We start from the raw sequence: 14,332 nt of genomic DNA, 5'->3' as shown, positions 1-14,332 counted from the left end.
TTTGGAAATTACACCGATGCTCCCTGTGGTTTGACAGTTTGTTACTCGGATAGTCCCTGGAGTGGATGTCCGTTAGTTTTCTCCGTTAAATATATGTAAAATGACAAAATTACCCCTTGCTTTTATTAAAATAACCCCTTACCACCACCTGCAACTCCACCATGAATAGCCCCTGCCCCTGCCGCTAATTTGCTTCAGTCAGATATCAAGTTATTTTGGGACGGGTATATAACCGGTAGTTTACCTACCTTGAATCCGATTGATCGATTGAGAAACGATGAAGAGGGGAGTTGCGGCCTGCGTGCGATTGTGAACCCTAAGTTGGGGGGTTTTACCTGGGAAGGAAAAAGAAAATTCAGCATCCCACAAAAGAAGACCCTATTTGTATTCGAACAAAAACCACAGCTATAAAATTAAACTCAAAATTTTGGAGAAAAACTTCAGCAAAACAAAAATTTGGAAAAACACTTCAGCCAGCAAAACAAAATATTGCTCACCCCAAAACCAAAAGATGTATACATCGCTGTTGAAATAATTGATGCGATTAGAGTGGACAATTATTTCAATAAAATAAATCTCATCTAAGGAGATGAAGAACACATTAGCTGCAGAGGCACCATTCATGGTGGAGTTGCAGGTGGTGACAAGGGTAATTTTAATAAAAGCAAGGGGTAATTTTGTCATTTTACATAGATTTAACGGAGAAAACTGACGGACATCCACTCCAGGGACTATCTGGGTAACAAACTGTCAAACCACAGGGAGCACCGGTGTAATTTCCAAAAGTTGGGGACTATAGGTGTTATTTCATAAAACCACAGGGACTATCCGTGCATTTTACACCAAAAAAAAAGTAAAAGAATTGATTACTACTTAATAATATAAATTAAACAATAAGTAATAGGGTCATTTACCTAGTCAAGTTTATATGTTGATGTTAACCCCGACTGGTCCATAAAAACTAATTTTCAACTATGAGACTGTCTTTCTAAAAAATAAAATAAACATAAAAATACACATCCTACAAGAAAACAAAATTCATTGTTGATTACATTTAATGAAGTAGGTTAGTAGAATATTTAATAAAATAAATTACCTTGGCAAGTTAGTTTGTGGTTTCATTCGGATCTACTTTTACTCCATGTAAATGTATCCATTTCCACTTATCCTTTCCTACTTTTGTTCCATGTCACTCGGATGAGATGAAAAAAAGCATAACTATATTACAACAATGAAACATGTACGTCTCCATCTCTACTGTTTAGTTTATCTTACCTTGGCTTTCGTAATCGTCAATTTCGAAAATGTAGTTCATTTCTATAAGTTGAAGTGCTCTGCAAGTTCTATTGAGAAAAAATATTTTTTTAAGACACTATTCGCGTATTATATATATATATATATATATATATATATATATATATATATGCTAAAGGGCAGTTGCAACCCCAACTTCCCTTGTTGCCCCACTTTGTTCTTGCTAGTGTTAGTCTCAAACTTATGAAAAGAAATATAAATATTCAGCATGTCTAAACTTTTACCCGTAGTGTTAAAAGTAAAACAAACATTTTCCAGTATTGTTAAAGTAGAACAAACCCTTTGTTCTTTCTTGATCGGGCTGATGTGTTGGTCCTGCTTGGCTACAAAAGCTTTTTTAGAAAGCTAAAATGTGATACATCAAGTGGAGGGTTTCAATTATATAATAAAATCAACAAAATAAAAATACACTCATGCATGCATGCAACTCTAAAATCGTATAATTTGATGCATTGGTATTGTAAAATTACATAAAAAAGGTCACCTCTTCACTAATCTCTCTCAAACTGAGATTTGTAGGGCTGAAACATTGGCCGTAATAAAGGATCTCAACAGTTGGGAGTGTTTCTCTGATCGGACTAACTATAAGCCAGTCCTGCTTGGCTTCAGAATCATTGTTAGAAAGCGGAAATGGAAAGTTTCTTAAGTTGCTAATACAATATATATAATATGTATTTTGTCACTTTTGGATCATACACTTAAATTCCGCACCATGTAGAAAATCAGAGTTACCTTGCATGCAAACTCTGCTGTTGAAAATAGGTACTGCATAACACGAAATATGTCTTGTGAGAAATCTGCAGTGTTTGTCTTGGTTATGTGACCAACAAAATGAAATACGTTTTCATGCTCCCTACGTATTTTATACACATTATGCTTGGAAGTTACGTAGACCGTTATCCCCACTACTTGCTGAAAAGTTGGGCTAACCACCCATTAGGAGATAACCACCTAGTTGTGGAGATAATGGGTAGGAAAATGTGGAGCTAACCATCCATTAAGGAAACCGCTAATAACCGCTCTGAACCGCCACAATAGCGGTTAATTTTGTGAGTTTAAGTGGCTGAGATTTAATCTCAGGATGATCCGACGGTGGAGATTGATTTCAAAGATAACTTCCACTTAATGGGTTCCATATATATATATAATACATATTATAATATTAAGAGTTTTGATAATTCAAAAGTTCACTCCAATTCAAATCTCAAAGCATTATTACTAAAAGGGAAATTGGATTTTAATAATCTCACATATAGCTATAGGTAGTTGGCCAATAATAGTCTCACATTTGTCATTGCCAATCCCACCTTTTAAAAAAATTCTCACTGGACATCCGTTAAAAAATTAATTCGTTAAGTTTTTTTTTTCCCGAATTTCAGACTAATGTTTTAGGGTTTTTTATCAGAACGAGGATACGAGTCGATTGATGTAAAATTTACCTCGAAACTGTGCTCCAAACGGCTTAAATTTTGTTAATTGGAAGTTTAAACATTCGAATTGAAGCACCGTTTTCGTCGTTTGGAGCACTGTTTTGAGGTACGTTTTACATCAATCGACTCGTCTCCTCATTCTAATCAAAAGCCCTAAAATGTCAATTTGAAATTAGAAAAAAAAAACCTTAACGAGGTTAAGTTTTTTAACAGAGGCCTGGTGGATTTTTTTTTTCAAATGTGGGACTGCCAGTGATAATATTTGAATGTGTAAGGAGAAGTACCTGTTAAGTTTAGATCTTCCTAGAGAATATTAAGCAACCATTCCCAACTCTTATAAATTTCAACTTCAACTAGAGCAAAAGCAAGTGGATATATAGTTGTTACCATCGACACCAACAACACTTAAGATCTGTCATGGATACGGACCTTTCATAAAGCAGTCATCCAATCTAAGAATTTGTCTACCACAGATATTATAATCTCTCTTTATTGCACCATAACAGAAGTAAAGCCTTCAGATTGCCTAGTCACTGAATTAGGGTCTGGACACGACTCCACCTCTATTTTGATGGTGCTTCTTGGATTTGCCCTCATCAGTTCTTCACTATAAATTCTAAGCAAACCATATTGATCTTTGTAATCTCTATGTAGTTTTCTGGTATCAATTGTTTTAGCTCTAAAGATCTTCATAAATGAAACATTTAATTGATGCTTTTTTTGGACAGAATCTTGTAGAGCTGGAAGGGGTATTGTAGGATTGGTTTCAACAAGAGGTGCAGTATCTTTGGCTATTCCACTCATAGTGTATAGACAAACCTCTTTAGTTTGGAGGCGGTTGTGTTCACGGTGAATGGTTTTAACCAGTGTTGTAAAAGTCGGCCTACTCGGTCTTGTACTTGGCGAGTACTCGGTCCTCGGACCACCTCCGAGGCGAGTTTACCCTAGTCGGACTTGACTAGTCGGTAGCGGTCAAAATCGGCCTACTCGGCCATGTACTCGGACTACTCGGCCTTGTATTCAGACTAGTCGGACTTGTATTTATAATACTCGGACTTGTACTCGGCCTACTTGGCCTTGTACTCGGCCTACTCGGCCTTGTACTCAGACTACTTGGCCTTATACTCGGTGAGATTTGAACTTCAAACATATATCATTTTAAATTATACTCATTTAACATTAATTATGCTTATTTTAACATATATATAATATATAACATTTAATTTTCTTTATATTTACCATGTCCGTGTACTCCCCGAGTACTCCAATTACTCCCAACTCCCCAGTCGACCGACTAGGGACCGCCTAGCGACTTTTACAACACTGGTTTTAACACACCAGACACCTAGGGTTAGTGGTCTTGATACATGAATAACCCAAGGATAAGTGGGTTTAATTTTCCTTTTAGGTTTAGGTTTTTCATTTTGCACTTCACTACTTATAGAACTTTCTCATTCATGCCCTTTAACACCTACCAATCTTGGATTTGTACCCTTACAAACTATTTTGTACCTTAATGGCTCATTCTTACCAATGTAAACATCTTTTCTAGCCTTTAATGCTTATTCCTTTACCGTCTGATTCAAAGTCCCCTTATCATCAATCAACTGCCTAATATACTATGGCATATAGGGGTCATAAGCTTTTGCTTTCCTTAACCTTTCTTGCAGCCTTGTCTAAGACTGTGATCTCATTATCATTAGACAGGTCAAAGTTGTCATGATCAACTAGAATATCTTCATCTAAATCAAGATCATAACCAAGTGTAGCCTTGTCTTCAAGATCATCATCTTCTAGATCATGATCAACAAAATCCTTCCTGATCCAGCCTAATGTGGTCTTCTGTTTCTAGATAATCTGGATCAAACTCCCTGGCCTCCTCATTGATGCGTGGTCGGAAACCGATGATTATTCGTAGTTAAGTTTGTGTTTTTTACATGAGTTTTGGTTTCGAATAGCCTACTTTTGATTAGAATTATGCTTTGCAAGTTTAACGGAGTTTAAGAGCTATTCGGAGGCTTTACGGAGCATCGGGGAACGAACGGGATCGACAGGAATGCGAAACAAGGAAATCAGAAAACAAGAAAAAGGGCAGGTCATCACTGTCACACCCCAACCAATGGCGGAGTCATTGGAGCGAGACGAAAAAGATTACTCATCACACATAACGCTAATTTTAGATTATTTGTTTATTTTTATTTTATTTACTAATTTAACATATATAAAAAAGTTAAATACTACACAATGATTTCTTTTATGAATGGTTTAATGATAGAATAATATACTATTTATCAAATACTTTAAATACAAATTAAAGTAATAATGTTAAAAGTAGTCGACAATTATTCTTGTGTTTGTAATACTTTGCTTGTTATGAAAACAAAACCAGTGTATATGCTTACGCATGTAAAAATTAAAATCTATGCAGATCCTCCGATTAAGAGGTTTTGGCTCTGCCACTGGTTTCAGCTCTTGCTTGATCTTTCCTCCGGCAGGAGCCACCACAGTTCATCATTTGTTGCTAGGTTATAGGGGACCATTTTTTATACTCGTCCATGGTCTCATATACTTTTTTTTGGAATTCTTAGGGACAATTCTTGTCTACGGGTTTCGCCTGTTACAACGTAGGGTTTCTCCAATACCAAAGTTCTAACAATATTGAATGAGTGTGCACTGCACTCAATACATCCCAACTCATATAAGTAGTTATTATGATTTCTCAATTTATCTACAAATAAATTCGTTACTAAAAATAAATTGATGACACTCATCTAACAATAACAATAAGTTGTTTAAGAAGATAAACAATGAGTTTAAAAGCCATAAATGTATTTTATACATGTCATATTTTAAAGTATTTTATATTTATAATATGATATTAGAATACCATTTTAATGTCAATGGCCTTCTGGTCGAATGACATAGTGGTGATGGTTAAGGTTTGGAATATCTAGAGGTCTCACTGACGAAACCTGACTCAATGTCGTTTTCTCATATTGGTGGGTTTCCTCCTTGATAGTGTTCCGTACTGAGTAAGGCTTGAAGTTTTAAAATCAGTATGAATAGTTGACATCCGGTGAAGATTCACTCGGATATTGGGATTAGATAGAGACCAAAACTATTATTTTAATGGGATAATCACGAGAATAGCCAAGACTTGGTTAAAGTTTCAAAAATAGCCAGATGACACCTCCTAAAATGGGCTTTCACGAATTTCCACGCGGCTCAAATTAAAAGTTAAGAACTTTCCTCACGACCAATCACCTTTTGCCACGTGTGCTGCTGTCATCACCAGTTGTTCCCTCAGTCTCTCTCTCTGTCATCTTGTCTGCACATCTTCTTCTTCTTTAATGATGCAGAGCACATCTTCTTCTTCTTCACTTCAGCAACAAATCCCAAAATTCCTTAAACCCCAACTCCATCGACATCAGTTCTCCCTTTCCATGGCGACTGTCATCCTTCAAAAAAACCCTAAATTCCTTAAACCCTAACTCCATACTCCTCCGATCCCTTTCTTCCACCGCCACAGCCACCGCCGGCACCACCTCTTCATCCTTCACCTTCTCATCCGACGATAACAACGAAACCAACAAACCCAACAATCCTAACGGAGATGAAATATACATCAAGGCTCGCAAACCCGCACCTTCCACATCAGTCACCATGCTGATGTCATTCATGACCGGATCAATAATCGGTAAGAGATTCTACAAGCAAGTAACCACCAGACCTGCTGATGATGGTGTTGGTTGGTCTGTTATGCTTGATTACCGGACACTTAAAACCCCTTCCACAAGGCCTCTTAAGTGCTCTACTTTGTCTCTTGCTAATTAAGCTATAGCTACTGAGTGGTGGTTGTGGTGGGTGGATGGGGGTGGTGCTCGGTGAGGGTGGTGGTGGTTGTGGTGGGTGGAGGGTGGTGGTGCTCGGTGAGGGTGGTGGTTGGTTGCAGGGTGGTGGTGCTCTGCATTATTAATTTGAGTCGCGTGAAAATTCGTGAAAGCTCATTTTATGGGGTGTCAATTAGCTATTTTTTAAACTTTGATCAAGTCTTGGCTATTATCGTGATTATCCCTATTTTAATTATGGTGATAATTACAAAAGAAGTTGCATTAAACCATAAGAACAAAACTATTTTAAATATGGTGATAATTACAAAAGAAGTTGCATTAAACCATGGGTATATGCAATTTATTCGCATTGTAGGTACAGCCAGCCAATGAAAAATCATGGATATCATCATCATCATCATCAATATCTTTCACTTTCAGGGTTATTTTCGTCTTTTAAAAAAACGTGGCTCTCACTTCTCCTCACAAGGATTGTTATTCCTACGGCAGAAGATACACTCGCAGATAGATCACAAATCATCTCCAAACCCTAATCACTCTCTTCTTCAAGGTAACTTCAATTCAGTTTTTTTCTGTTACTATCCTTCATTATGCTACCTCAATATTTATCAATCTCACTGATGTTTGATACATATTAAGTTTCCAATTTAATATGTGAATTTTCGTTTTTTTAATTGCGTAATTTGACGGAAATTCTTCATTGAATCTTGTTAAATCGGCTAATTGTTTTGTTGCTTTCTGTTCTTGAAATTATTTTTACCTTTGATCGTCTGTTTATTCAATTCTAGGGTTTTAATAGTAATTGGATGGCAGGATTAGTATCATTTCTTTTTTATTTTTGATGAAGAAATATCACGTGGGATATTTATTGATAAATAAAATAATTAATTGGAGTGAGAAGATGCAAGTTGCAAGTGCTGTGATGATAAAAGTAGGTGCAAATTCTCTTAATTTCAACCAGTTTTCTTTCATTTTCACCAGAAATTAAATCGTAGAATCTGATTTGGGGATCGTTTTGCAATCAATCGCCTTCGTGATGTGAATTCGACAATGCTACTTATACAAAATGTGCTCTCCTTAATGACCAAATTGGTGACTGACACTCTGGTTAGGGGTTTGAAGGCTCTGATGATAAAGTCAGAGTCTAAAGTTTCAATTTGATGTATTACGCATATCTTTTAATGTATTGTACAAAGTGGTATGCCGATTTTGTTTCTACGCTTAACTGAACATCTCTTGATATATGCCATGTGGCATGACGCGTATATGCAATTATGTACATGATACAAGAGGCTAACATGTTACTTTAACTATATAGATGACTAGTTTCTAATCATAGTTACTATGTACTCCATGCTTATGTTGAGTGTGTTTCTTTACGTATGCTATTTTGTTTCCAGATTTGAATCATGGGTCAGTCTCTAGGATGCATTCAAGTGGAGCAGTCTAATGTAGCCGTGAAAGAACATTTCGGCAAGTTTGATGATGTACTTCAGCCTGGTTGTCACTGTTTACCTTGGTGTTTAGGGTATAGGTTGGCTGGTCAACTGTCGTTGCGTGTGAATCAGATCGATGTTCGTTGTGAGACTAAAACAAAGGTTTTTTAGCCTTTCACTATTGACCGTTAATGATCGTATCTACAAAAATCACTTTTAACAAATTTGATTGGATCGTTTTGGTATCATTTCAGGATAACGTCTTCGTTACTATGGTTGCTTCCATACAGTACCGTGCCTTGTCTGAGAAGGCTGCAGATGCTTTCTATAAGCTCTCAAACACAAAGCAACAGATTCAAGCTTATGTTTTCGATGGTAAGATGCCATATATCGTGTATTATCTTCCGTTGCTTTTGTTTAATGATGATCGTCACGACATTTCGTTAATTTTTCCTTTATTCTTTCTGTAAGCCTGATTTTACATCATTGTTGTTAGTAATTAGGGCTAGTGTACCAAAGCTGCAATTGGATGATGTTTTTCTTCAGAAAAATGATATAGCCAAGGGCGTGGAAGAAGAGCTTGAGAAGGTAATACCGTAAATCGTAATAGTACTTTTCCTTTATTCGTTTAAATGTAATATTTCTGCCTTGAACGAACAAAAGAACGTAATATGTTTCTTCTGTTTCAGGCCATGTCCGGTTATGGTTTTGAGATTGTGCAAACTTTGATTGTTGATATAGAACCCGATCAACATGTGAAGCGATCCATGAATGAGATCAATGCAGGTATCTTAGTTTGACTCGCTGATATATTAATGAGCAAAGTACACGAATAGTCCCTGTGGTTTTTCTAAATTCCGGATTTGGTCCCTAGCTTTTCAAAAGTACACGGATGGTCCTTGTGGTTTGCACTTTGTAACGCATTTGGTCCTCAGCCAACAAATATAGAAGTTTTAGGAGGTCCAAGTTAGGGACTAAATGCGTTACAAAGTGCAAATCACAGGGGCCATGCATTTACTTTTGGCAAAAGTTGAGGACTGAATTTGTTACAAAGTGCAAACCACAGGGACCAGGGACCATCCATGTACTTTTGGAAAGCTAGGGACCAAATTTAAAATTTTGGAAAACCACAGGGACTATCCGTGTTCTTTATTCTATATTAATAATGTTAGTTTCAGCGCAATAATGCTAGAAAAATGGGTCAATTTGGTTAGCAGGGTATTGGTGGGCTCCATGAGTGTTCTGGTGATGGGTTCTCACTGTAAATAGAAAAAAAAATATAAATAATGAAGTGTTCTTAAACCTTGAAATTGCTTATTTTAAAAAACTGGATTATTGTTTTCATAATTATCTATAATTTATCAAGTATTTAGTATATAAGAAATTTAAAATATGAAGAAGGTACAACAGTTATACGCCTTCAAATTGTAAAATGGTTCATATATCGACACGTCCAATAAAATATTAAGTGCAATAACAGCTGCTAGAATGAGAGTTGCTGCAAATGAAAAGGCAGAAGGCGAAAAGATTCTACAAATCAAGCGTGCAGAAGGAGAAGCAGAATCGAAATACTTATCTGGGCTGGGTATTGCGAGACAGCGTCAAGCCATAGTGGATGGTCTTAGGGACAGCGTGCTTGCGTTTTCTGAAAACGTGCCCGGAACATCGGCGAAAGAGGTTATGGACATGGTGTTGTTGACTCAATACTTTGACACCATGAAAGATATTGGGGCTTCATCAAAGTCTAATGCTGTGTTTCTTCCTCATGGACCTGGTGCGGTCAAAGATATCGCCTCACAGATCCGTGAGGGTCTGCTTCAAGCTGAAAGTGTTGAAGCTTAGTTGACCTGAGAACTTGACCTTGACCTAGACTTTGATTTTGTTCTGAGTCGATTGAATATGGTATATACTATCGTGAACATAGTCTGGCTTTTTGAGGATTTGGTAAAGTAGCATGATGCGTATACACACTACGAGCATTCTCTTATTAGTTTGGTCTATGTATATGTGTTTTCGCTTTTTGAAATTGGGTTGTGGATGCTTGAGTTTGAATTTCACAGTTGCATTTTTCTCATTTAGGTTGTTACGTTTGTTCCTATCAGTGTTCTGGGGTTATTTTTGGTCGATTGGCGTAATGAAAATTAAAATCTTTATGTTGATCCCTATCAAAGGGTAATCGAGAAGTCGTGAAGGAGACATCCAGAACAAAGATTGATTGAAATTTGAAACACTGATTTTTTTTTTAACATAAGTAAATTATTGATACTTGAAATACAAAAGAAGTATTAACGTTTTCTTTTTACCCAAAATTTTTTTACAATAAAATTCACTAATATATTTGATTTTATCAACTATGCAACCACATGGATAATTTGGAAAGCTAGAAACGCGAAGATCTTTGATAACACCCCGTCTGCGGTATAACAAAGACAGTATACTTGATTAGAGAAGACCTTAGGTTAGAACATAGGTCTCCGCTCAATAAACTTTGCTGGGAGAGGTGAAGAGACTTTAATTTTGCCTTCGTGACCTCCGATCCTTTGTAGTATTTTATGTTTGATATAATTCATATATGTATCAGATTTTATAAACTACATGACAATTAATTTTGGTGTTAAAATTGGTTTTTTTTGTGAACATGCCACTCCATCAAACCAGTTCTCAAATGAAACACATGACACGCATCTTAAAAACACCTTTGGCATAAAGAGTACTCAATGAACAAACCAACCAAGAAGATAAACCTCTGGAAATATACTACAATCCATGGGCAGGTAACGAAATCACCTAAAAAACTGTTTGCAAATTATTTCTACGTCACCAAAAGTATGAAACGACAAAAAAACCCTTCATTTCGAGAGCCAGATCAAACCAAACACTTCCTCATGGCTTAAGAGCCAAAGCAAGACCAAACTTTGCACTCTTGTCAACAGCTTTGGTGTCGACTTCTCCTGAAATGGTAAAGAGGGATTTGGGGCGCCACTCGTGCTGGATAAGAGCGTTTGCCTTGCCAAGGTTGTCGATACGGGCCTTCACTGTGGTCAATGGATCCAAAGCGTGCTGGGTGCCAACTGTGATTGTGTTTTCATTGGTCGAGAAGTTGTGCCTCACTTCTGCACCCACTGACGTGTTGGTCAATGGCTTCACGATGTGGTAGTACGACGCATTCAGAGTCTCACCCTTGTCATTCCTGCAATATCATATTATGTGTGTTAGGTTTAAATGAAGAACCATCACAACTTTCGAACTTAAAGAATTAAGAACTCACAGAGTCAAAGCAGCAATGAGGTCAGCATTGGAGAAGCTGATGCCAGCGTTACATTTGGTGAAGTTCCCAGTCTTGGTGTCAAAAGAAACATCGGTACCAATAGCAGCAAGGTTGGTCCCCACAACACCAGAGAAGTTGACAATAGGGTTTGCGGTCAACCCAATGCTTGTGGCGATTCCAGCGTAGTCATGCAAGTATTGCAGTTCCAACTATCATAATATTAAATAATTAGGCATTTTGATTCTACCATACAAAATTCATCATGTTAAGAAGCAGTTTAGCTTTCACATACCTTGCCGGACCTTTGATCGGGGACTTTGAAGCTAAAAATTGCCTTTAGCCCGGGAGCAGGTTCATCTACCACAATGGTTGTCGAAAGCTACAGGTTTACAAAATTTTCAGTCAAAACAAGATTTATAACCAGACTATTAGAAAATATCATATGCCTTGTCTACAGACATTTTAACCGTAAAACATAGAAATAATAACAAATAAATAACAGTGATGTATGATCAAGTAACATAAAAAATTATTTTCGAAAAGTAGATTAAGCATGCATACATTAGAGCCTGTGTCCACTTTGATATCAGCAGTAACATTGTTCCTCTTCAATTGAGTGTTGACATCTGCAAGAAACAAGTCACCTTTCTTTGTTCCAGACGATGTGATTGCCTGCATAGTGTGGAAACTTTAATGTTAATCTAGTGAATAAGATGCTCAAAGTTCACCACCAGTAGACAGACCGAAATGAAATGTACCATATAACTTGCAATGTCTTCATATTAACAATATCAAACACTATATAAAATTTCTACCTATTCAAAACCGACAAATGAATACGACAATCAAACTCACAAGAGTAGATGCAATTTGAAAAGACAAAAACTCTTAATGTGAAACTCCACACATAAATACAAAAACATAAGCACACATCATTTGTCAATTCAGTCATATATGAACCGAAGAAAAACCTTTGAAAAGTGAGTGTAGATCAAACATACAAAGAGCCAAAAACATTAAATTATAGGGCATGGTCATATTAAGATTGTTAACATATTGTCGAATCAAACACGTCAACAAAAATACATATATAATGCAAAAAGCTATACATAGCTTATATAAAAGTATAATCCATACCAAAAAGGACAGACAAACAATATGATCAAATCCTCAGATCTATATACTTTAAGACCATAACATTACTAAATTTATTATATTCATCAACCACCATCCAAGAAGGTGGAAACTAAAACTAACTTTCTAACAGGCATCTTTAGCTTTATAACTTTATTCATCACCAGAATCAGATACTCCAAACACATACAACATTAACAAATCACCTACAACACATAAGAAATCTCATCTCCATTCTAAACTCTCTGCATTTACAAACTCAATGCCAGCAAAATGAAATAAACTAACAAAGTTAACATTAAAACTCACATAAACCCTAATCTACTCCAAAAACACAACAAATCAACCACAGTAATATCTCAACCATCATCTAGCAATATCAAAACACAAACAAATCAACACATACGAAAAGAAATAACTCACAACTCCAGTAGGCGAATACGTCGTGATGGTGAACTTATGGTCTCCTTGATAATCTCTGTACAGAAGATCTTCATTCACACAACAAACAGAATCAAATCAACAAATGCAGATCCAATAAACATAGGGCACATAATCGCATACATCTATTTGTATAAACGAATACACAAATCTATATAAACAGAGTGTAGAAATAGGAATAGAGATAACCTCTGGCTTTTTTGCCAATGTCGGTGTAGAGTCCGGGACCTTTAGCCATGATTTGTGTAGCTTGAAATGGTAATTTGATGAAGAAGAAGTGAGGATGGTGAGTTATGCAACGATATTTGTTTATATAGGGCAGGTGAATTGGGGGAAAAGAAAGCCCTAATTTTGAGTGGGTTAACTGTGTGATTCGTATGTGTACTGTCGATGATTCTGGGCCGTTGGATTGGGGTGATATGCGTTTTCTTGGTGGAAAAGATAGGATTTTTTTAATTTTCTTGTGACACAAATTACATTACATGATAATTAATCTAAGAAAATTTATGGTTATATTTTCGCTAGACTAGACGCACACCAACATGGATCCCTTTTTGGCTTTTTTGGGTCTATTATGTTGACACAAGTATTTTATTGTGCCACATTTGAGTTTAAGCTATTTAGTGTTGTTTGTTTAGTTAACAAGGTTTTTTAGTCGTTCAGACTTTTTTACTGATTCAGCATTTAATGGTTTACACTGTTTGTTTCGTGAGTAGATATCTAAATGATTCAAATATTTATCTCTGAATAGTTAAGCATTATACAGAGTTTGAATGATTAAGATCTCTTATTTGAATTGGCTAGACATTTGTCTCTAAACGGTTAAACAGTATACTGGTTTTTAATGGTTCAGACCTCTTACTGGTTCAGCACTTAATGATTCGGACTTCTTACTGGTTTAGCATTTACTCATTCAGAAGTTGTCAAACAGCCTCTTAGTTTAGTACATGGTTTACGGCGGGCGGATCTAGAAAAAACCTAAAGGGGCAACGTTTCTATAAAAAGGGGCAGCGAAATCGAGAAAACGTCAATTTTTTTTCAAAATTTACACTACCGCCGGAGAGTCAAGGGGCGACGGAGGTTGCCCCTTGTTCTATGCTAGGTCCACCCCAGGTTTACGCTTTGAAAAATCGAGTTTAACGGTTCAGTTAACGACTTATGCATTGAAACTAGTTGTGGAAATTGAACCGAACAGGGCTTTAAATAAAGCATATTTCAATTAAGAAGACATGTCTTCTGTATGTAAATAGCAAATGGCATTTGGCGAGGGTTTGAATTCTATTCCTGTTAACCTATGTATGAATTTTTTTTTATCCACTCTCTTTTATTATTCTTTCTAAATTATTTTAATAAAGTGAACACTCCAATTAACAATTACTTGTTTAGCTTCTCTCCTATAGTTTTATATACATTATTTTTTTAACGGAAGTATTATATGATTATAGAATAGACCAACAT

The 14,332-nt window shown here is 36.3% G+C and overlaps 2 protein-coding genes across 3 annotated transcripts; one reads left to right on the top strand and one right to left on the bottom strand.

The window, feature by feature from the left end:
• Positions 1-7,001: 7,001 nt before the first annotated feature.
• Positions 7,002-10,105, top strand: LOC110879234 (hypersensitive-induced response protein 1). 2 transcript variants are annotated; one of them, XM_035977771.1, is made up of 7 exons: positions 7,054-7,145; positions 7,577-7,702; positions 7,996-8,193; positions 8,286-8,406; positions 8,528-8,619; positions 8,721-8,817; positions 9,512-10,105. In XM_035977771.1, the coding sequence occupies exons 3-7, from the start codon at positions 8,005-8,007 to the stop codon at positions 9,871-9,873; spliced, it is 861 nt and encodes a 286-aa protein (XP_035833664.1). In that variant the 5' UTR covers positions 7,054-7,145; positions 7,577-7,702; positions 7,996-8,004; the 3' UTR covers positions 9,874-10,105. The 2 variants fall into 2 exon arrangements, with proteins under 2 accessions (XP_021983344.1, XP_035833664.1); XM_022127652.2 differs by lacking the exon at positions 7,577-7,702 and having other exon boundaries at positions 7,002-7,145.
• Positions 10,106-10,712: 607 nt separating this feature from the next.
• Positions 10,713-13,353, bottom strand: LOC110879233 (mitochondrial outer membrane protein porin of 34 kDa). Its single transcript, XM_022127651.2, has 6 exons — positions 13,064-13,353; positions 12,857-12,924; positions 11,861-11,971; positions 11,592-11,678; positions 11,300-11,508; positions 10,713-11,221 (listed from the first exon to the last, which is right to left on the bottom strand). The coding sequence occupies exons 1-6, from the start codon at positions 13,110-13,112 to the stop codon at positions 10,915-10,917; spliced, it is 831 nt and encodes a 276-aa protein (XP_021983343.1). The 5' UTR covers positions 13,113-13,353; the 3' UTR covers positions 10,713-10,914.
• Positions 13,354-14,332: the final 979 nt, after the last annotated feature.

Source organism: Helianthus annuus, chromosome 9 (assembly GCF_002127325.2).
Source record: "Helianthus annuus cultivar XRQ/B chromosome 9, HanXRQr2.0-SUNRISE, whole genome shotgun sequence".
Classification (NCBI taxonomy): domain Eukaryota; kingdom Viridiplantae; phylum Streptophyta; class Magnoliopsida; order Asterales; family Asteraceae; genus Helianthus; species Helianthus annuus.
The sequence above is the reverse complement of the archived record's forward strand: the minus strand, read 5'-3'. Positions and strand labels throughout refer to the sequence as shown.

Bases quoted from the DNA above. Each gene is read 5' to 3' on its own strand.
- LOC110879234 (XM_022127652.2), top strand. From the start codon at position 8,005: ATGGGTCAGTCTCTAGGATGCATTCAAGTGGAGCAGTCTAATGTAGCC. The intron at 8,620-8,720 runs GTAATACCGTAA...CTTCTGTTTCAG, and splicing joins TGGAAGAAGAGCTTGAGAAG to GCCATGTCCGGTTATGGTTT. The intron at 8,818-9,511 runs GTATCTTAGTTT...GTGCAATAACAG, and splicing joins CATGAATGAGATCAATGCAG to CTGCTAGAATGAGAGTTGCT.
- LOC110879233 (XM_022127651.2), bottom strand. From the start codon at position 13,112: ATGGCTAAAGGTCCCGGACTCTACACCGACATTGGCAAAAAAGCCAGA. The intron at 12,925-13,063 runs GTTATCTCTATT...GTGTGAATGAAG, and splicing joins CATTGGCAAAAAAGCCAGAG to ATCTTCTGTACAGAGATTAT. The intron at 11,679-11,860 runs GTATGCATGCTT...GTAAACCTGTAG, and splicing joins AAGTGGACACAGGCTCTAAT to CTTTCGACAACCATTGTGGT.